A 21,644-nucleotide genomic window follows, 5' to 3' on the forward strand; every position below is an offset into this window, starting at 1 on the left:
TCTGTGATTCAGTGTGCATAAACACATTTCTGCAGCTGACCTTTGCTCACTCAAGCACAGCGACGAGAGAAGCAGACCGACAGAGCTCACTGAGTTGACCTTGGATTGGTAAAAACTCAGCTGGTACGCTGAGGGCTATGAGATGGAGTGTAAAACTGAGAGAAAACCAAAACGAGGAAAAAAGGATTTGTTAGCATGTGAACAGGCACTGGCTAAGATAAAAACAAAGACAGAGTGTTATTTTGGGTTAGAACAACGATGTCTTGGTCTTTCATTATCCCTACTATAAAATCTTTTGTTTTACTACGTGTATCTTAGATTATCAGTAGTCTTGCTTTAGTTTGACTAGTATTTATAAAGTCATTTGTAGGAGATTTTTTTCCTATAAAGCCCCAACAGGGTCACTGAAATGTGTTTTGACTAAATGCAGTAAGTGGGTGGAGAAGGGTGGGGTGACCAGATTAAATGACACATCAGTCAGTCACAAACAAAGTATTGTGACATGAGTGTAGGATAGATGCACAAGCTTTGATCCTTCTATTAAATTTCTTGTTATAAACACACCTAAAAATGATGAAAAGCATCAAACAGGAAGTTTGGGCCACAAATAGTAAAACAATTAACACATGGAAGTGCAACATAAGTGACCACGTCAACCACCCAGTACACACAGCACTCAGTTATAATGACGACAGGATGCCGTGATTTCAGTTTTATAAATAACTGCGCTATTAGGCCTTACATAATTTCTGCTAATCATATAAAATATGGGAAGATGACATCATAGATGCTTTCCTGCCAAGTGTGTAATTGGAGCAGTAGACTGCCAGGGTGCTTATTGTGAGGATATCTAAGATGCATTACATAGACATAACACCTACTTAAGAGAAGATTAATGCAGACTTTTAGGGTACCGCGTGGTGTCAGCATGTGAGGGAGGGAAAAGGTTAAAACTAGGGCTCCATTAAACAGGCCTATCGACCCACTTCTGCAGCAGCGAGGGGATTATAACACGGGGGGAGTGAGAGTGTTAATATGGGCCATAAACAGTACTCGACTTGGTACCTAATGCACTGGACGAAAGAAACGAAGGGGACTGAGGGGAGGCACTGGGTGTAATGGGAAGGATAACATGGAAGTGGATGGTTGAGTGTCACTCCACTGGACTTGAATGATTAAATGATCTCTAGCTGGATTACTATTCCATATTCTAAATGGGAGATTTTTTAAGCTTCATAAACAAATGCACTCATTTATGAGGGATTAACAGTAATCTCTCTATTTCTATCCTTTTTCCCCCTGTGCACCTCTCTCTCTCTCTCTCTCTCTGTTCCCTCTTCTCCCTCTTAGGGCCTCAGACTGTAGTGTCTGACAATCTGTGCTAATGTAACTACTTTCACAGTTTTCCACTGGTGTCTAACTGCATATCTTATCACATGCTTCTACTCCTAACAGACAGGAACAGAACTGATCCTCCATTTTTTTTAATTGAAGATAATCAGCAGGCAGCCACAGAGGGTACATGACAATCACTTACTAGATTACACAGCCTTGCTTTAACTTTTCTGCCCATTTTTTGTCTTCTCTTTGTCTCTAATGTTCTTCAAGTCCCTCTCACTTGTGTGTATATGGTATAAAGTGAGAATCATGTGACAATGGTAAAGAATCACATTTATTTCTTCTTTTAATCTGTTCATTTTAAGTCGGTAACGCAGCTAAATTAAAAGAAAAAACTGACATTAGAGAGAGGAAAAGACAGTGTTCCCTCACTTACCTTCATAATATACAGTATAAATACAGTGTACAGTGAACATGCAAGCAGCTTTACACAAAAAGGCAACAAGATGAAGAGTGAATTTGTGAATTAAAACTGAAAAATCAAAACAGGAGTGTTCGATTTGGTTTGGATGGCAGATTGGCACATGAGAGCGAAGAGAATGTATTCCAGCTTTGGTGGTTCAGTCTGTCAGGCTCATTCTGGCTCTCACAGCTCATCTTTGCCTCCCGTCACCCTGCCTCTCCCTCTGTTTCTCTCCTTAGGTGCTTGGCTCCGAGCATTCCTGCCGGCAGAGCCCTCGGTGTCCTCCTTGTCCTTTTTTACCACACTCTGTCCATCTGCAGCCCACATGTCCTCTGCCTCCTCTCGCTCCTGAGTTAAATAAAAGCATAGCAAATTCTAGTGGTTTGGCAGTTACTGATTACTTTCTGAATGAATATTCTGAAAACTGTTATATTTCACTTTTGGATTCTGTGGTAATTGACATAAGACAGTAAAGCGTTTCTCCTCTATAAAGGTGACAGTGTGTAGTTTAAGCTGAACAACTGTAAAAAAAGGTTAAGGTAACAAACATAGAGAAGACTTAAAAAAAAGTCAGCAAACTGACTCAGTAATGTCAGCTATTCAGCAACAGCTATGTAAACTTGTTAACATTACCCACCATTCACTACTGATCATACCAGACCACATAAGACTGAAGAAGAAAGGTACAAGGTACAATCACAGACCAGGCACTGTGAATGCCAAAACATAAAAACAACCTCCAGATTTGCATTATACTGCAGCTGGTCTTGTTATCCAACACGGGTGTCACGCTATCATTGACCACATGACTGCAGGAGCAACGTCTGACATAAGGAGAAGGTGAGCGGTGTGTGCTGTGGTCGTAATGCTCACCATGTCCCTGTAGAGCTTCTCCTTTGAGAACCAGAGGGCCAGTGCACACCGCCGGCCGCTGGTCACTGCAGTAACACCATGTGGATTTACTGGACCTGAAGAGAAACCCACCAGTCGACCGCAGCTGGGCTTTACCCGAGCCTGGAGATGTGGAGAAGGAAGGAAAAGCCGGTTTAATTTATCCCTAAATTAAGTGACCAAAGGTTGGAAGGTGACTTACCGTTACTGTCTTGGCATCCCTGTTAGTGAAGAACAACTCTCCTCCTTCAAAGTTGTCATTCAAGTAGAGAATGGCACTGTGACAGAGAAAAGCAGCCATTTAACCAGTTGAAATATGAATTTAAATTCTCAATATTTCTCCTACTGAAGCAAGCATATTTTTAAAGCTTGATCTTTCCCTTTTTGTTGATCTAGTTTTACATAACATTAGCAATACAATTTCTCTGTTTGGCTACTGCTCTTTCCCTCGCTGGTAATTGTTGCGTACCTGAGGTCTCTGTGTGTGAATGCTGGTGGTTCCCTCCAGCACTGCTTGGTCTCCGGCTCAAGGAGACAATTGTCAACATGGACAGGGTGAGACAGATCCAGCCTGCCTTCTTGGTCCCCTGAGGGCAGAGAAAATCAAACAAATAATTACCCTTCCCAAACGAACACATTTAATTCACAGAATAAAACTCAGATCTCTGTGAAACCCTGTGGTTGTAGTACAGCAAGTGATAATGATCTCCCCCCCCTAAGAGAGAAACGGATAATCTTGGCATTACCTGTGATAGCAGTGCGGCAGACCAGGTGTGTGAAAGAGACAAAGAGTCCCGAGGGGCTCCTGAAGTAGGAGTGCAGCAGGACTCGCACTCTCTCGCCCAGCTCATGTAACAGTCTGGCATCTGATTGGTTAACCAGGCCATCCTGAGCCAACTGCAAAGGAAGTTAAGACTGCGTTAAAAGAATATATGAACTTTGTGTCCTAGAATAAGACCCCCTCCCCTCCCCTTGCACACCAAGATAATATAATGCCTGGGTCTATAATTAATTCACATTCAGTGAATAAATTTAAGTTCATTCAAAAACAAGTCACGTTTCCATTATCTCCAGTTCACCAACCTTTGCAGCCCTGAGGACAGTCAAGCCCTCAAACGTCTCATGAGGCGTGTGCGGAGACCTGCGCCCCCGGTAACCATCTCCAGCAGATGCTGCAGCCTAACAGAGATGAAGAGATGAGATGAGATGAAACAGGAGGTCAGAGCGTTGCTGCTTCTATCCGAGAAGGCCTGACTCTTGATCTGGACTCACTGTTGCTAACTGCAGTATTCTGCCACACTCCTTCTCAGTCATGACTCCGTCGAGTACTACGCGATTGGTCCCGTTCAGAAGCTCATCGTCCATGGTGATGGTCACACCGACCTGAAGGACCTTACCACCTGGAGAGAGGATAAATAGCAAAGGATGAAAGAGAACACTGGGTAATTCTTAATCACTGACTGATGTAAGAGGGCAATCTTACCTGAAAAAAATCCACTGTCATCCACTTCTTCCTGCTGCTCTCCCTCTTTTATTTTTTCATTAATTTTCTCCTTTTCAGTTCTGGAGGTCAAACACAAATAACGAAATGACTTTTGTGTAATTTTGTTAGGCGCGGACAACATGCTTTGGGGCCCGCAAAGTTTAGGTGGGTAATGTGTGTCAAAGAACATCCAAGTGATTGCCAGAACCCAAGATTTCCCCGCACAACACTGTATTGTAAACATATGATAAAGTTTATTGACTTCACCTGTCAGCAGTTTTAATGTTGGTGACTAATCAGTGCATATCAGTTTTTCTTACCTCCAGGCATCCCTCAGTGATTCAGGAACAACATCCTCTGGAGTCCAAAGATCCTAAATGGAAAGCAGTCAATGAATTTGCGGATATAATTTTGTGCGTCAAAGCAACGTATACTTGCCTCAGTACTTACTGGGTCAATGAAGTTGAAGTCAAGGTTCTCCACACCAAAATACAGTAGCTTCTTCTCCTGCAAAGAGCGACTGATGTATCCTACAATCTCCTGTATGACGAATACAAACAAAGACGCAGTCAGCAGGATCAAAGCAAAGACAACGAAACAGGGATTTTAAAGATGAAATGACGAGATGGTGACTGCTCAACCCTTGATTACAGATTAAGTGAAAACATGAAAGGAACTTTTACACCCATAGGTGTGATTTGAATTTAGTGCTAAGTGGTACCTGAGCAGGCTGTGACTCTGTGTCTCCACCTAGTGTCTCAGAGTAGAGCTGCAGGTTGTCTAAGGAGTCCTTATCAGAGGGGTAAAACAGGAGAAGAGAGCGAAGGGTCTGCACTGCTCCACTAATATCACCAGCTGTGGGGAGACCAGGATGCAACATGAGAAAAGGCACATTAAATATGAATTGAATAATCTTCACTTTGACCTCCAAACACTTACCTTTAAACTGTGCAATGTGCAGATGTTCCAGCTGTGAGGGCAGGAAGTCCTCCTGAGCAGAAATCCTTCCCGGTCTTGTGGCCACCTGAGTCACACAGGACTGTCGACATGCGAGCAGGGAGAGGGAAAGAGCTACAAAGGAAAGAAAAAAAAACCCCAGAGAAAACAGGTACTTTCTGTTATTTTTCTGTCTGGTTTAAAGCAGAGAACTCAAGCTTCAGTCTATGGGTCTTTCTGTTTTAATTTTTTACCTGCGGCCTTCTCGAACACACCGTCTACGCTGTCCACTCCCCTGTCCTCGGGCAGCCGCTGGGAGGCCACCTCACACTGCACCCTGCACTCCTCCGTCTGCCGCAACGTTTCATTCACACACGCTTTCCATTTCTCTGCTGCTTGCAGCCAGTTAGAGGAGGCCTCATGTTGAAGTGCAGAATCATACAGGACCTGAGTTTGATGGCAAGTAAAGAGGAAAAAACAAAATACATATTCAAGAGGAAGACGAACAAAGAACAAAGAACCAAACTTGAAATTTCTCGGTTCTTTTAAAAAATGGTGGACAGATTTTGAGACCTAACTGCATGCCATTACCTGGGCCATGTAAGCCTATTTTGAACAAATCTGATTATGTTATAACAAGTGTGTATGAATAGACAAAAATAAAGGTCCTGGGGCAGAGGTCGTCAATAAGTAAAACCAGGTTTGGATTACATGGTTTCCACACTCACATTACAAAAAAGTTTTTACATCAGAGAAAATTGTCCCATCCCTCCTATTGATGCTGACCCGATCGATCACTTCTGTTTAAACACATAAAATTGTATACTTGGGTGTATAAAATTCTGAGCCCCCAAGTGATGAAGTAAAAATGAAACTTTTTCCCAAAGAGCAGTAAACAAATAGTATGTATATGAAAAGCTGGAATTATCTAGACAAAGTACAAAATAACTACTGCAATTCCATTCCCCTCTCCATTTAGAAAGACCTCAATCCTCACCCAGTGTTTCTCATTCTCTATCTCTCTGTCCTGGAAGGCGTCCTCAGTCACTCCCTCCATCCGTCTGTACTTCTCAATGTTGTTCCTCATCTCCAGGTGACTGGGGTTGGCCACAAAGTAGGTATGAGCTGCTGCTGCCGCCTTCTGCACCTTTCCCAACTGACGTGCCGCAAGAGGAGAGTGTGAATATGTAGGTCTATCAGCAGTAACAACAATATGTCACGGACCTTTACAGTTGCTTGAAGAATAGCTTACCTTGTAGTATGTAACCTGCAGAAAATTGTAAGGATTGCGACTGCTGAATTCATACTCTATGTCGTTGGAGACAGGAAGCTGTCCTGTAGTTGTGACAGAGCGCCCAATGCAGAACCTCAGACATTCAGCCTTCTGCTGCGCCCAGTCCAAGGCCCAGAGGTCCCACAGATTCCCCTCCTTTTCAGAGTCTAACAAAAGAGAAAACAAGGCTCGTTATCAGGAGTGAAATATAAACATGGTGTATCATTCATACAAAAGATAGCAATGCCACGATCAACACTGTTCAGGCATCATGTGCATTTGCAATATATATACTGTATACACACGAAGCCTCTTGTGTTTTAAATCTACTTGCTATGGTTGCAAGCTTGGGCTTGGGCAAAGCACTCGGCCTAATGCTGGAAAAAAGTAAAGGAAAACGGCTTATTTATTCATTGTCATGGGGCAATGAACAATAATCAGCATCACTGTAAACGGGCAAGTCTGAACCACAAGGCTCATTTTCAACTGCTGCCTTTTGGGCAGGTCCTCAGGAAACAGTGATTACATTCACACTTTCTTCAAAACAACCTGAGAAGGAAAAACAATCACTTTCTGACTGAACTGTGCTGACAGCTCATGCACACTAAGGACACAATCCGGGGGGGTCATAAGTAAACAAGACCTCACTTAAAGGGGTCACAAGGCAAAAAGGTCGAAAGTGAAGTAATGAAAGTGAAGTAGTGTATTTAATATTACAGTTACGGTAATGTAACGTTGCCGAGTGTGTATTAACTGTTGTACCATTCATGTGAATTTCATTCAGTCCATTCAGTGAAACAAGACAATGACGATCAACATCTGGCGCACCACTGGCTGCATGTAAAAACACAATTACTGCACTCACCATGAAAACACTTCATAAAACCTACCCAGTTTATTGAATGCCTCTCTCCCTGCTGCCTCACAGTCATCATGACACTGCCTGCGGACTCTAAACAGTAACTCCTTGGTCTGGATGGATTTCTCCAGCAGCTCCGCAGCCTTCGCCCACTCCCCACCAAAATACGCACGAACTCCTCTGTAATACAAATAATCATACGGTTGCAGAAGTGACAAAGCACCAGAGTTGCCACTATCCAGGGTTACTACGGTAGAATTAAGTAATGCTATAAGAGCAAAATGTAACGCCACGTATGCAGTGAAATAGGCAGAGCGCAGCGCCATGGTCCGAGAAGCAAACGCTGTGGAGGAGACCGAGTGTGGAGAAGAGGAGGGACTATGGAAATATTTAAGGAGGAAAGTTTCCTCTCATCGGAGGAAAGTAGGTGCTATCCTTTCACATGATGTATTTACAACTGCCCCTTGTTAACTTCGCCGACTGACGATTTTGTTTGATAAAATCAAGCTAAATATAATAGGATGATTTGTTTTGTGCTAATTAACGCTAGTCTGCGTTAGGCTGATTCTTATCCAGAACGCCAAGATGTAATACCTCGATGTGGCCACATGGTGGAGTTCCTTAAACTTGAGTTCAAAGGACATTACCGTAAATATAAAAATAAAACAGGTGGAAGTGAAATTATTAATATTACTAATCTATTGTCTGGTGAACACGTAAATCACTACCCACAAACTCACAATTAATCGATTTCCCATATTCAGACACACATTCAACATCGACTTAGTTTGATAAAGGCGAATGCAAATGTTAATGTACTACTACTGTACTACGGCACTACAACATTACAATGGGCGGCAACGTTCTATGGGTTACGGTAACGAGTCGCAGCCCAACGGCGTGCGGGCAACTGAGTTCGTTCGGCCTTTCCTCAACACAAGGCGGCAGCTCATGATTCATTCAGCAAAACACAGACATTAAACGGGCTAGACAACGGGCACTCTTCCGAGCCGGGGAACTTAGAGGCTGGGGGTCCAAACTCAGAGAAGCAAGTGTCCTACTGAAAGGCGGAACTAGATAGCTCGTGATGGCGGATGTTGGTGAGGTTTTGATGTCCGTTTTGTCCACAATTCGGGTTCCGAAGCCCGGGGACCGTGTCCACAAAGACGAATGCGCCTTGTCATTTTCCTCTCCGGTGAGCCGTCTTCCATTTACAAACAAAACGTCAAGCAGCAAACAGTGTTGTTTCATTTCTCACTTTCGTCTACTCTCCTTGTCTAATGTCAGGTTTTGTCAGTGCTGTTCTACTTTGGCGCACTGGCTTCCTAAATTTCCCAGTTTCAACTAACTAGCAAGCTAGCGTCAGGCTAAGCTAATAATGCACTGTAATGGAAACTTAGCTGCTCTAGCTTTTTAGCTAGCTCTGTCAGTGTAATTGTGTATACTGTCAAACTAGCTAGCACACTGACGTTAACTTTTCGTCGTTTTGTGGTCACAACTGTGACATGACTCTTCTTGCTTTTTAATGTGACTTTGCTCTTTATACCCAAGTGTTGGCGTTGAAGTGGACAGATGACATCAAAGCAGTGTTGCGCTGAATCACAAAGCTTAGCTGGCTGACTGGAGAGCTACTGGGCTAAAATATAGCTTCCAGCATTTACTTATCAGTGTTGTGTCACGATGGAGAGGGTGAGGGACAAGTTGTAACATTTAACACTGTCTATGTCTTCTGTACAGGAGAGTGAAGGAGGCCTGTATGTGTGTATGAACAGTTTCCTGGGCTTTGGTAGTCAGTATGTGGACAGGCACCATTCTCGTAGCGGCCAGAGGGCTTACCTGCACATCACCCGGACTCGCAAGGCTAAGGTGGACACCGTATTGCATTTTGATTTATTTATTAACTATATAGCAATAGTAGTTATGTATAACTATAGAAGTAAGGCAGAGATCAGTTGCACATCAACACATATCTAAATTTAACACTGTCAGCACTGTCTCTTTCCATGTCAAATGGACAAATCTCAACACGGACGGATCTCCATTGTTACTCTCACAGAAGGAAGAGGACAATAACTCTGGATCTGGACACCCACCTAAAAAAAAGCCCACCAGATTGGCTATAGGTGAGAGCTTGACATGATACAGACACAGATCATACAGGTGTCTTCTGTTGAGTCTGACTTGTGTCTACCTACTGTCTTGTTTCTGGCCTTTGCAGGGATTGAAGGGGGTTTTGATGTGGAGCAGGAGCATTATGAGGAAGATGTGAAGGTCGTCATTTTACCCGACCGGCAGGAAGTGACATCAGAGGACCTTGCTACCATGCCTGACGTTGTGAGAGAGAGGGTGAGATCTCGTGTGTTTCATAGCATGCTGTAAAAATAGGCAGTCTTCATAGATTTTTGACAAGTTATTCTTGATACAGTCTGTTCCATTAATGCCAGAGTTATGGGGCACATGCACATATGGATAATAACCGGTGTCGCTTTCAGCTACACAGTGAGTCGTTTGTAAGATTTATTATATTCCTGTTGAATCGTTTGCCATCTCTCAAGGTGTCCCTCTCAATGGCCGGTATTATGGCAGCCGACTCAGTGTCTCACACCTTACAAGTTCAACAGTGGGATGGAGAAGTGAGACAGGAATCAAGGCATGCCGCTGACCTGAAACAGCTTGACAATGGAGTCAAGATCCCCCCCAGGTGAGACATTCGGTCAGAGGTGTCCCTAAAATAAACCTAACCTGCAGTTCTATATGAATTAGAGATTATATTAAAAAAAAAATTCATATGTTCTGCTCTAAATAGAAGAAGGAATGTGCAAAACTGCAGATGGGACAGCTTTCGCTACATACTACAAAACATTGATAGAATGTAGTAATGTATTAATATTAATGATTAGTCAAATAATGCTGTTGTGTCTTTTCTACATCCTAGTGGCTGGCGATGTGAGGTGTGTGACCTCCAGGAGAATCTTTGGATGAACCTGACAGATGGAAAAGTGCTTTGTGGTCGCAGGTATTTTGATGGCTCCGGGGGAAACAACCATGCCCTTCTCCATTTCCAGGAGACAGGATACCCACTTGCTGTCAAACTCGGTACCATCACTCCTGATGGTGCAGGTAAGTAAATGGTCCAAGGATTTTTCTGTGTTCAGGTTCAACTAAAGTCAAATAGCATTTAGACACAGAACTTGTTTCCATACAGGCAATCAAACTGTGTAATTTTAAACCATGTTTGGAAAAAGCAGTAACATCACATGGCAACAGTGGATTCACACCACCTGTCATGACTCGAGTCTGCAGACCATTGAAAAGGCATGTCAGTCAGCATATTTCACAGAGTCGAGCCGCAAAAGTGGTGTGTACACCTAACTTGTCTATATTGGCTGATTAAAAACAAGTCAAGAGAACTGATGAATGTCATTCATGCTTTCAGAAATCATGTTGTAAACATTACTCGCCATGTTGGCAATTATTTTTCCACTAGGAAGTCTATAAGGGTTTTGCCCTGTAGTCCGACATTGTTGTTTGTTTTGTCGTTTGACAGTTACGTGGTTGCTGCAGCTGGCTGACAGATACACTCAAGTTAAACAGTTTTTCTGGGCCTTTCCATTCGATGTTAAGAGGTGCACTGAAATGGAGCGGACCCACTGACTAACAGCCTGACAGCAGCAAAGCTTCACAACACAAGCAGAGACAGACTTTTGAACAACATCCTATGTTAGCTTTCGTGCTAACTGACAGAACAAACATGAACACACATCTTGTAATGCACCTTAACTGATTGACTGAGCCACTAGTCAAACTTTTACTGCTAACTAGCTTATTAGCTATTAAATACCAAATATCACTTTGGCCCATTGAGATATTTGTGAGAACCTTGCTCTTAAGTACTATTGGTCACAACTCATTGTGTGCTCAGGTATTGTAAACCCCAGTGCAACTTTATTTACTTTGTCTCTCATATCCTCACTGACTGTTCAGGCTACTCGCTGCTGTGACTGTGGTGGTTGTCTGTTAGACTGCATACAGTATGTGTGCTTATCTCGAGCTTAGGCCTTCATTGCCCTTAACTGTAACTTTTTGTATGTCCAGATGTGTATTCCTATGATGAAGATGACATGGTACTGGATTCCAAGTTACCAGAGCACCTAACTCACTTTGGCATCGACATGATGACCATGGAGAAGGCAAGTTCTGTGTTTCTGCTACTTTCAGTGGAAGCAGATTTTTTTAAATTTAATTTTGATTCATTTTTCTCATAGACAAGTGCAAATATCAAATTTGTGCTGGTTCACTGTGTTCAGCACTAGATCAAGTTCCTCTCCACCAAAATATTGCTCAACCCTCTGATTGAAGTCTTACAAATTTAGCCAGAGATATTGGATTTTCTTTCCTGTTGGCAGACATCCAAACAGCTATGGCTGGCTCTGCCTCATAGAGCAGCCATCGATTATATGGTCAAAAATTCAGCTGCAGTGTTAGAGAGGCAATAGCACTTTAAAATTAATACCACAGAAAATTGATACTATCGAATGACTGGCTGACTTTTCTCTCTGGTCCTTTTTGTGCCCTTATTCCCAATTTTTGTTTATGTATTTAACATAGTATTATTATTGATGCTCTATAATAATAAAGTAATGCAGATGTGCACTTCTGCCTGTGTGCACTTCACTGTGTACCCATTATTATATTTGCCTACTTTCCCTAGTTTCACATATTTTTCCCTGCACCTCTTTCCCTTTTGTCATTAATTCCTTTGCCACCCACTTCTCCTCTCATGCAGAGTGTAGACTTCACAACTGTCAAAGTCTCAAGATCTCTTTGCCGCTCACTGTGTACTGTAATGTTGTTTCTTGTCTTGGTAATGTTTTGCTGCACCCACATAATGATGGTGCACAGACAGGGGGTGGTGGAATTATGCTACGGTGGAGCAGAAGACAAAGTGCAACACTTAGTGCTGTCATGATTCTGTAGTTTGTTCCCCATCCGCCTGCTGTCTCGGATTGAATCAGAATCAGAATTCCTTTATTTATTGGATAATTTTGCTCGTCATTCTCAAAAACTTGAATACATTTATGAGGGCTGGAAACATAGAATTTTATTAGCTTGTACCTTGCATCATTCTTTCGCTTATATGTTGAATTTTTCTGTTTCCAGACCGAGCGGACGATGACTGAGCTGGAGATTGCAGTGAACCAGCGTGTGGGGGAGTGGGAGGTGATCCAGGAGTCGGGGACCACCCTGAGGCCCCTGTTTGGACCCGGCTTGACTGGCATGAAGAACCTGGGCAACAGCTGCTACCTCAACTCTGTCATGCAAGTGCTCTTCACCGTTCCAGACTTCCAGAGCAAGTCAGTACCCTCTTTTAACCTCACCTTGTCATTTCCTGTGGGCAAAGACAGTATTAACTGACCCTCTTCAAATTCCAGTGCATTTGCCGTTAGCCACTGCTTCTTTGTGAAATTTTTGAAAAAATTAAAAAAAACCTACATCTATGATGTTAAATTTACTCACCAGCAAAAGCCATTTGAAACAATACAGATAGAGATTAATGGCTACAGATCAGCCTATAAGCGAACCACTGCATCATCTGACAATTGAGACAGAGGACAATGAAATTGCAAATAGATAAATAAAAAGTTACCGTATTTGTCATTCTTTCCAACAATAACCAACACTGGTTTTGACAAAATAAACCCATAATTCACTGTGTTACTTGTGAACATATTCCTGCTTTGCACCCTGCTGCTTCTCTGATGTCCATCTTCCTGATACTTTCACATCTATCTGGGTGAATTAAGGGTTTGTTTCAACCAAGCCAGAATTATTGTTTGTTGGAACAGTGGAAAGATGATGGTGGTTTTGGTGAGTTTTATTTTATTTCCCTCTGTCCAGCATTAGCAGTAAGATACTAAATGTAAAGAATTTGTTTCATATCCTTCTGTTCCTGCCTTCCAGGTATGTGTCTAGCATCGACAAGATCTTTGAAGAAGCCCCAAGTGACCCCAGCCAAGACTTCAAAACCCAAGTGTGAGTGTCCTCTCCTAATGTCTGGTTAATTCCTTTGACGAGAGCTCATATTCGAAAATCAAGTACAGAGTTTCACAAACTATTACAAATTCCAAAGTGTTTTCTTTTGCATACTGCTTCTCCTATGGCACATTTTCTACACGTATCCTGCCCTCGTTTCCATTTTGCCTTGAAAATGTTGCCATCATGCACAGTAGATCAAAGAAACCATCCACATAAATACACACAAGCAACTCTCATAGTGTGCCAGCTGTCAGCCGCAAAGCTGATTAGACTCTTTTTCGGGCAGGTCTGTGTTTTACATGCGGTTTTTATTTTCAATTTGGGTTATCCTCCTCAATCGAAATGCTCTATTGATATCAGCAGGGATTAGACAGTCCTATGCTGACACTTGGCCTCGTGTCATTTTAGCTTTATGCCATTGCAAAAAGAGCTTTCCTTCAAGTGTGTATCATCTGAACTGACAGAATCGCTGTGGAAACTTCATCAGATATAAAATGAAGATCGGGGCAGTAACTTGTTTTACACTATAATCTCACTGTTTCACATGAAATTGAAATCTGCCGGATTTGATGTGTGACCTAATTCTTAACGATAGCTACTTTTGTTGCTATACACAAACTTCTTTATTCCCACCAGATATGAGAAAACCTTCTCCCAGATTAGACATTCCTTCATGTTTTTGAAAGATAAAAATACATCTAGGTCTGAATCCAAATCCTCCTCCTGTGTGAGACTCTGGCATATTATTGGATGTGCAGTGATGTCAGCTTTGTTTGTTTATCACAGAGCCAAGCTTGGTTATGGTCTGTTGTCAGGAGAGTATTCCAAACCAGCACCAGACCCTGGAGATGAAAATGGTGCATCTGAACCCAGGGTAAGAAGAAACAATCAGTCACAGTTGATTTACAAGTCTCAGATTTAGCGGATATTCATGGCACCCTATGGGATTTACTCTCATAAATATGTGAGGATGTGGTCTACCCAATATTATCCTTCACTGCTGACAGATCAAATTTTTCACGCGTGTTTGTAGGGAGACCAAATCGGCATAGCGCCACGAATGTTCAAAGCGCTTGTTGGGCGAGGCCACCCAGAGTTCTCCACCAATCGACAGCAGGACGCTCAGGAGTTTTTATTGCACTTCTTAAACATGGTGGAGGTAAGGTAATATTCTCACTCTGCTTCTGTTTTTGACCCTCAGCATTTCTCTTATATAATTATTTCTTTTCATCCACAGAGGAACTGTCGCTCTGGATCCAACCCATCTGAAGCCTTCAGGTTCCTGGTGGAGGAGAGGATTGTGTGTCAGCAGTCACAGAAAGCCAAGTACACACAGCGGGTCGATTACATCGTCCAGCTGCCTGTGCCGATGGACCAGGCCACCAACACAGGTGAAAGGCTGATGCGACGCATCCCTTTCTGCAAAAGATCAGCACTATAAGCTGTGCTCGTTGTGGGGTGTATAACAATGCGGACTCCACAGTGTAGCATAGGTTTATGTCACCAATGTGTGTCAGCTGCAGGGAATTTTAAATTTACCAAATAAAGCTGAGAAAATGACATTTGTGAACTACATATTCCAGTTACAGACAAACCACTTGTACTTACTGTCTTGAGGAGAGGAGTATGAGTAAGAAACTTACAGTAAAGAATCGCTTGGGTGCATGATACTCCTGTTTTAAGTTACCGGTACATTAGAAAGAGCTGAAACTGACTGAACTTTGAGAGCAGTGCAAAGCAGTTCCGTCAATGATCAGCTGTATTTGTTGCTCACCTTTAACAAGCGCATTTGTAATTCACTATTTGATGTGTTTCATGTCTTTTTGAGTCAAGAATCCTTTCACAGATTTAGAACTGCACTTCTGTAAAGTTGCGGTGATGACATGATTAAAATTATTATCTTACAAATTACTTTAAAAGAGTTGTAGAAGACATTACGCAGTGCTTTTTTTATAGGATGTATAGCACCCCTCCTGATGTGTAGGTAGTCTGATGTGTAAATTCGGCAGAGTGCCACTTTAATGAAACAGACAACATCAGATTTTTCTCATACTTATAGACATGTGAATAAATGTTTTCTGTCCGGAGTATTATTAATATTTTTTCACAAGAGTTTATTGGTGTGCAAGTTGTTGTTGTTTTTGTTTTTTGTTTTTTGACCCCGGACACATTTCTCTTAACAGAAGAGCTTCAGGAGGCAGAGCGCCGGCGTGAGGAGGGGGACACATCAGCCCCTACAGTGCGTGCACAAATCCCTTTCACAGCTTGCATGGCGGCCCTCAGCGAACCAGAGATCCTCACAGACTTCTGGAGCTCAGCTGTGCAGACCAAGACTACTGCTACCAAGTATGAATAAAAATAATAATGATAACAATAATAATAGTAATATTAATAAAGTTTATTTGAAACAAATAAACTGCAACAAACGGATAAACACAAAAACACAATAGATTAGAATAATAAATAAAACGCATATATGAAATCTAAAAATGATCGGTGCAAGACTTGCAAGTGGAAAAGGCTAAGGGCAAAATGAGACAGCCACACATACTGAAACTAAGTCAAACTGCTCTTTAAGATGTGTTATTAATGTCAGCATTTGTCTCATTTGTCAGAACAACCCGCTTTGCCTCTTTCCCTGATCACCTGGTCATCCAGATTAAGAAGTTCACCTTTGGCCTTGACTGGGTACCCAAGAAACTGGGTGAGTAAAGACGTTATTGAAATCTGTAAATTCCTGAACCTAAGGTAATAATAATAATAATAAGAAGAATAATACTGCGGTAGCGGAGGAGCTGAACTCTTTCTTCGCACGCTACAACACCGCTAGCGCCGCGGCTAATGCTTACGCGGAGGAGCCTGGCAGTAACTCCGGTGAGTCCCGCTTGCTGTCCGTCTCAGAGCACAACGTGAGGACAGCTCTGAGACGCGTGAACAGCAGGAAAGCTGCTGGCCCTGATGGCATCCCCGGGCGTGCACTGAGGGCATGCGCAGATCAGCTGGCTCCCGTCTTCACCTCTATATTCAATATGTCCCTGGCTCACTCTGTTGTCCCTGACTGCTTCAAACGCTCCACCATCATCCCCGTACCCAAAAAGCCCAACCCTGCCTGCAACAACGACTACCGCCCTGTTGCCCTCACCTCGGTGGTAATGAAGTGCTTCGAAAGACTGATAAAGGACTTCATCTGTACTTCATTGCCTGCTTCTTTTGACCCCCTCCAGTTCGCCTACCGCACGAACAGGAGCACCGACGACGCCATCAATCACGTCCTCCACTCCACCCTCACCCACCTGGACAGCGGTTTGGGGAACTATGTGCGGCTGCTGTTCATCGACTACAGCTCCGCATTCAACACCATAGTTCCCCACAGACTGGTCTCTAAGCTCAGGGACCTGGGGCTGAACTCCTCACTCTGCTCCTGGGTCCAGAGCTTTTTGACTGACAGGTCACAGGTAGTGAGGATTGGTAAACACACCTCCAGCCCACGCACCCTTAACATCGGCACCCCCCAAGGATGCGTCCTGAGTCCTCTGCTTTACTCCCTCTACACCCATGACTGTAAAGCCATGCACCCCTCCAACATCATTGTAAAGTTCGCCGACGATACAGTGGTGGTAGGTCTGATCTCCAATAACAGGATAACGGCCTACACGGAGGAGGTGGATGCTCTGGCATCATGGTGTCGTATGAACAATCTAGACATGAACGTCCACAAAACCAAGGAGTTGATTGTGGACTTCAGGAGGGAGAAGCAGAGGAGCCATCATACCCCTCTCAGGATTTATGGGACACTGGTGGAGAGGGTCAGCAGCTACAGGTACCTCGGCGTCCACATCTCCGAGGACCTGACATGGACCACCCACATTTCCACCCTGGTGAAGAAGGCGAGGCAGCGGCTGTATTACCTCAGGCGACTGAGGAAATTCAGGGTCTCCACAGCGCTGCAGAGAACCTTCTTCACTGCAGCCATACAGTCTGTGCTCACTGGGAGCATCACTGCCTGGTATGGCAACTGTACGGCACAGGACAGGAAAGCTCTGCACAGAGTGATCCGCTGTGCTGAACGGACTACCAAGACAGCATTGCCCTCCATGCAAGAGGTGTATGCCAGCAGGTGTACATCCAGTGCACAGAGGATTTTAAAAGACACAAACCACCCGCACAATAGACTCTTTCAGTGGCTGCCATCGGGGAAACGTCTCCGGTCCCGCATGGCCAAAACTGAAAGACTGAGGAAGAGTTTCTTCCCCCAGGCCATCAGGACACTGAACTCTCTTTCCCCCACTTAACTCACCCTCCCATACACACACATGCATACATGTATACTATGTATACGATATGTATATTTATGTATATTTACATTCCCTCTGCCACTGAGGTTAGATCTCTATCTTTACTTTATTTTTATATTTTTATTCTTCATTCTTTATTTTTTATTTTATTCTATTCTCTTGTATTTTTGCACAGTTGTTAAAAGGAGTGTTGTTTTTTTCATTTCACTGTGGATGCACATCCACATGTGACAAATAAAGAATTCTGATTCTGATTCTGATTCTAAAAAACAATAACAAGGATAACAAACTGATCATCAGTTCTAATAATACAACAGCTTTGATATAATGTCAAGAAATCCATGTGTAGAAAACAAACATCTGGACTGTAGTGGATGGTTGAGTGTATTTGAAAAGAAAAGGAGCTTTAGCTGCTGTGTGATTTTTCTCTGTGCAGACGTGAGCATCGACGTTCCTGATACTCTGGACCTGAGCGCGTTACTTGCGACTGGCCAGCAGCCAGGGGAGGAGCTTCTACCAGAGGTGGCCCCGCCCCCACTCATGACCCCAGATGTGGAGGTTAAAGGTATCCTGGGTTCCCATGGCAACGACGAGGACGACTCTCTCTACTCCCCACTGCTGTGTTAGTCTGTCTGTCATTTCTGCTCTTTTCCTTCTTCCTCTATGATGCTCTTATTTGTCCCCCTCGTTTCCTCCTTTTCTTTATTTCTGCCTTTTCTGTTTTCTTGCGTCCTTCCGTTGCCTTATTATTTGTTTACTTTAATGTGAAGTGATTTCAGTTGCATTTAAGATTACAATAATGTTTTAATTGTTTTTAATGTGTTTGGTATATGAGTTTATGTTTCGGTATCTATATCTATATATATGTCTAGATATATATATATATATTTTATTTATTTATTTATTTTTTTGCCTTTTGTCAGTTATTTGGGAAACTTAAGTTATTGTTAAGCAGGTACTCAGAAAAGACGTCAGTGTTTCTCTTTTTGCCAATAAATAGCATTGCCACTTGCAAGCACATTGCACATTCCACAAAGAACATCCAAGTAATTAAATTTTTTTTTTTTTTTGCTCTCAACACACTCTCAGCTCCAGTTCTTGATGACTCCGCGGTATCCCAGTTGTGTGAAATGGGATTCCCACTGGAGGCCTGCAGGAAGGCGGTGTACTACACTGGGAACACTGGAATTGATGCTGCCATGAATTGGATCATGGGCCATATGGATGACCCAGGTGTGCAGAGCAGTGGGAATTTACCAGAAAGCTAGTCATCAGTCAGTCCGACCGCTCCTCTCACTTGTCATGTTCTCCTCTTTCTGATTGGCTGCAGACTTCTCGGCCCCCCTGGTGTTGCCAGGCTGCAGCTCCGGCCCCGGGACCACACCCACGGAGAGCCTCTCCGAGGAGCACTTGGCAACCATCGTTTCTATGGGCTTCAGCCGAGACCAGGCAACCAAAGCACTTCGAGCCACGGTTAGAATCAAACCCCTTCCAGTTAGAGTTGGGGATTTTACTAATTTCACGTTCCACTAGTCAAAAGTGAACTGCGCCAGCACAGACGCAGCTGCTCTTTTTTTTATTCAAGCAGTAATGTCGCCAAGTTTTCATTATGCATGGAGGCTCTGACCAGTATTAACGCCTCAACAAAAAATAAAAGCAGGATTTAAAGTTGCATTAAACTGAGCTGTCTGAGGAGCAGTGGTAACAGATATGCCTTAGATTTTAGTTACTGTATCTCCAGGATTTTTAGCTGCCAGTGTTTTTGCCTTCATGTCTAAATGTCTAAAACAGCCAGAAATAAGTTTAATAAAAATAAAAAACTGAGTACACTGTGTCACAGGAAAAAGCATTGCCGATGAATGAGAGTAGCACACAAAAAGCAGAAAACACCTGCTACTGATGCAGCTGCAGGAAACGTTAAGGTGCTGTAATTTGTATAAGTTTATTTTTCTTCCAAAAATTATCTACATTTAGGAAATATTTTGCCACTTATCTGTTGGCGTGTCTCTTTTACACAAGTGAACTAGATGGGCTAAGAGCTGCATGTACCAGTTTGAGTGACTCCTCAGACCTCCAATCCAGATGATTAACATAAGTTAAGCTTTTTTCTGTGCTGTCAGTTGAGCTTTTATGACATTGATAGCATTTTAAATGCTTTAAATGTCAAAATTAGTACTGTCCATTTAATGTGTTTGTATAATCTGGTAGCCAACCTTTGAAGAAATAAATTCAGCCTTCTTTAGTTCTGACTTGTAAAGTATGGTACTAAATTTTAGACAGACTTAAACCTCCATTTAAGTCTGACCTCCATTTGTTCATATTTGTTCATATCCTTTCACTGCTGTGTGTGTGTTTCACAGAGTAATGTGTTGGACCGGGCAGTGGACTGGATCTTCTCCCACCTGGACGATCTGGAGTCCATGGATGTGTCTGAAGGCGGCCGCTCAGCCGCAGAGAGCGAAGGTGGCAGAGATCCTCCTCCCGGGCCTCGTGTCAGAGACGGACCAGGCAGTGAGTCCCAAAGACACGAGAAGAGAGGAGGCGTTCACGCTGGTCGTGAACTCAGAATTTGGCCTCACAAATTAGCTGCAGAAATGTGCTCAGAAACATAAAATGTAGATGGCAGGATCATTACCACCTTCTGTTTAAAGGCAATCGTAATTTGATTTTATGAATTATATATATTTTGTGATTAAAATTGAACTTTCGTTTCTCTCCTTTACCCAGAGTATGAGTTGTTTGCGTTCATCAGTCACATGGGGACGAGCACAATGTGCGGCCACTACGTCTGTCACATCAAGAAAGATCAGCAGTAAGTGATTTTGTTTTCATTTTTATTTATGGATATTTCAAAGCCTCAATATGCCCCTTCAATCATAAACAATCGTTCAAAAATATAATTACAAGTCTCAGAACCTAAAAGAAAATGATTTTTTTTTTGTTTGTGTAGCTCCCATTTAATCAAACCCTAAATGAAAGAATGCATCACTTTAAATGACAGTCAGTGACCCAAAGCCATGTGGCGAGAGGGTCAGGCTTAACTCTCTGGAACGTGTACATCCGAAATGTTGTGTTTAGGACTCCCATAGCACATGTAGGCCTCTAAAACTACAGCTCTGGAAATGTAGCATCTAGAACCGCAGGTGCTCTCTGGCTCTGATGATATCAGGAAACCTGCAGGCGGCTTGTTGCACACAAATTAAACACCCTCTGTACACTCATTGAATGCTTTGAGTTCTCTGGTTAGACGATCATTCTTCGAATATTGTACTCTAAAGTATAGTATTGTAAATGAAGTAACTGGTTTTACGGCATCACAGCAGGGGGCGCCATACTCCAGGTCTGATCTGAAACAATAGCTGCTCATGTGATCATAGTGAAAAGTATTGACCTTCCATAGAACTTGGGAAGAAAATGGCAGAATCTGCTTCTTTGAACACAAGACTCAAATGAGATTGTTAAGAAGAAAAGAAAAAACAGCATTCTGTGTTCAAATATTATTATTTAAATATTATGTTCTTGGTCATTTAGGAAAAGCAGCTGTCATTTCAACCAAATGGTGGACTGTGTACATAATGTGAATGTGAATGTGTACATAATCAAATCCACAACCTGTCTGTTATGGAGGAGCTCTGTGATTCTGTCAACTGATTGGTCTCTCTGTCTCACAGGTGGGTCATCTTCAACGATCAGAAGGTGTGCGCCTCTGAGAAACCTCCCAAAGACATGGGATACCTCTACTTCTATCGGAGAGTGGCTGAATGAGACGAAGGGGCGTTATACCCGGGGGCGAGTGGGGGGGTGACGGGGGAGAGATGTGGACGCTAACACAAACACACAAAATAACATTCACAGTCACACCCCACTTAGCTTCTACAAAATGCACTGGCACGCTTCACAACTGACGAAAGTGTAAAAAAAAAAAACATAAATAAATAAATACATAAAAATCTCTCAGATTGCATATGTACACAGTTAAACTGGTGCAGATGTACAGATATGGGTTAGGTTGGGGGAGGGGCGGCGGCAGTTCCACTGATTACAAACCGTGGGCATGTTCAGAGAAGTAG

The 21,644-nt window shown here is 42.9% G+C and overlaps 2 protein-coding genes across 2 annotated transcripts; one reads left to right on the plus strand and one right to left on the minus strand.

The window, feature by feature from the left end:
- Window positions 1-1,470: 1,470 nt before the first annotated feature.
- On the minus strand, window positions 1,471-7,979 carry p3h3 (prolyl 3-hydroxylase 3). The gene is made up of 16 exons (XM_046399173.1): window positions 7,275-7,979; window positions 6,364-6,551; window positions 6,109-6,267; window positions 5,366-5,558; window positions 5,115-5,246; window positions 4,897-5,030; window positions 4,626-4,715; window positions 4,496-4,548; window positions 4,176-4,255; window positions 3,965-4,092; window positions 3,776-3,871; window positions 3,439-3,589; window positions 3,162-3,279; window positions 2,895-2,970; window positions 2,675-2,815; window positions 1,471-2,149 (listed from the first exon to the last, which is right to left on the minus strand). Exons 1-16 carry the CDS (start codon window positions 7,567-7,569, stop codon window positions 1,985-1,987), a joined length of 2,199 nt encoding a protein of 732 aa, XP_046255129.1. The 5' UTR covers window positions 7,570-7,979; the 3' UTR covers window positions 1,471-1,984.
- A 141-nt stretch (window positions 7,980-8,120) lies between these two features.
- Window positions 8,121-21,548, plus strand: usp5 (ubiquitin specific peptidase 5 (isopeptidase T)). Its single transcript, XM_046399163.1, has 20 exons — window positions 8,121-8,438; window positions 8,981-9,109; window positions 9,300-9,366; window positions 9,462-9,589; window positions 9,799-9,944; window positions 10,179-10,363; window positions 11,339-11,433; window positions 12,404-12,597; window positions 13,205-13,276; window positions 14,066-14,153; window positions 14,313-14,438; window positions 14,517-14,670; window positions 15,463-15,625; window positions 15,895-15,983; window positions 18,011-18,139; window positions 18,664-18,807; window positions 18,905-19,047; window positions 19,935-20,085; window positions 20,302-20,386; window positions 21,246-21,548. The coding sequence occupies exons 1-20, from the start codon at window positions 8,331-8,333 to the stop codon at window positions 21,337-21,339; spliced, it is 2,490 nt and encodes an 829-aa protein (XP_046255119.1). The 5' UTR covers window positions 8,121-8,330; the 3' UTR covers window positions 21,340-21,548.
- The last annotated feature ends 96 nt before the right edge of the window (window positions 21,549-21,644 follow it).

Source organism: Scatophagus argus, chromosome 9 (assembly GCF_020382885.2).
Source record: "Scatophagus argus isolate fScaArg1 chromosome 9, fScaArg1.pri, whole genome shotgun sequence".
NCBI classification, from domain to species: Eukaryota; Metazoa; Chordata; class Actinopteri; family Scatophagidae; genus Scatophagus; species Scatophagus argus.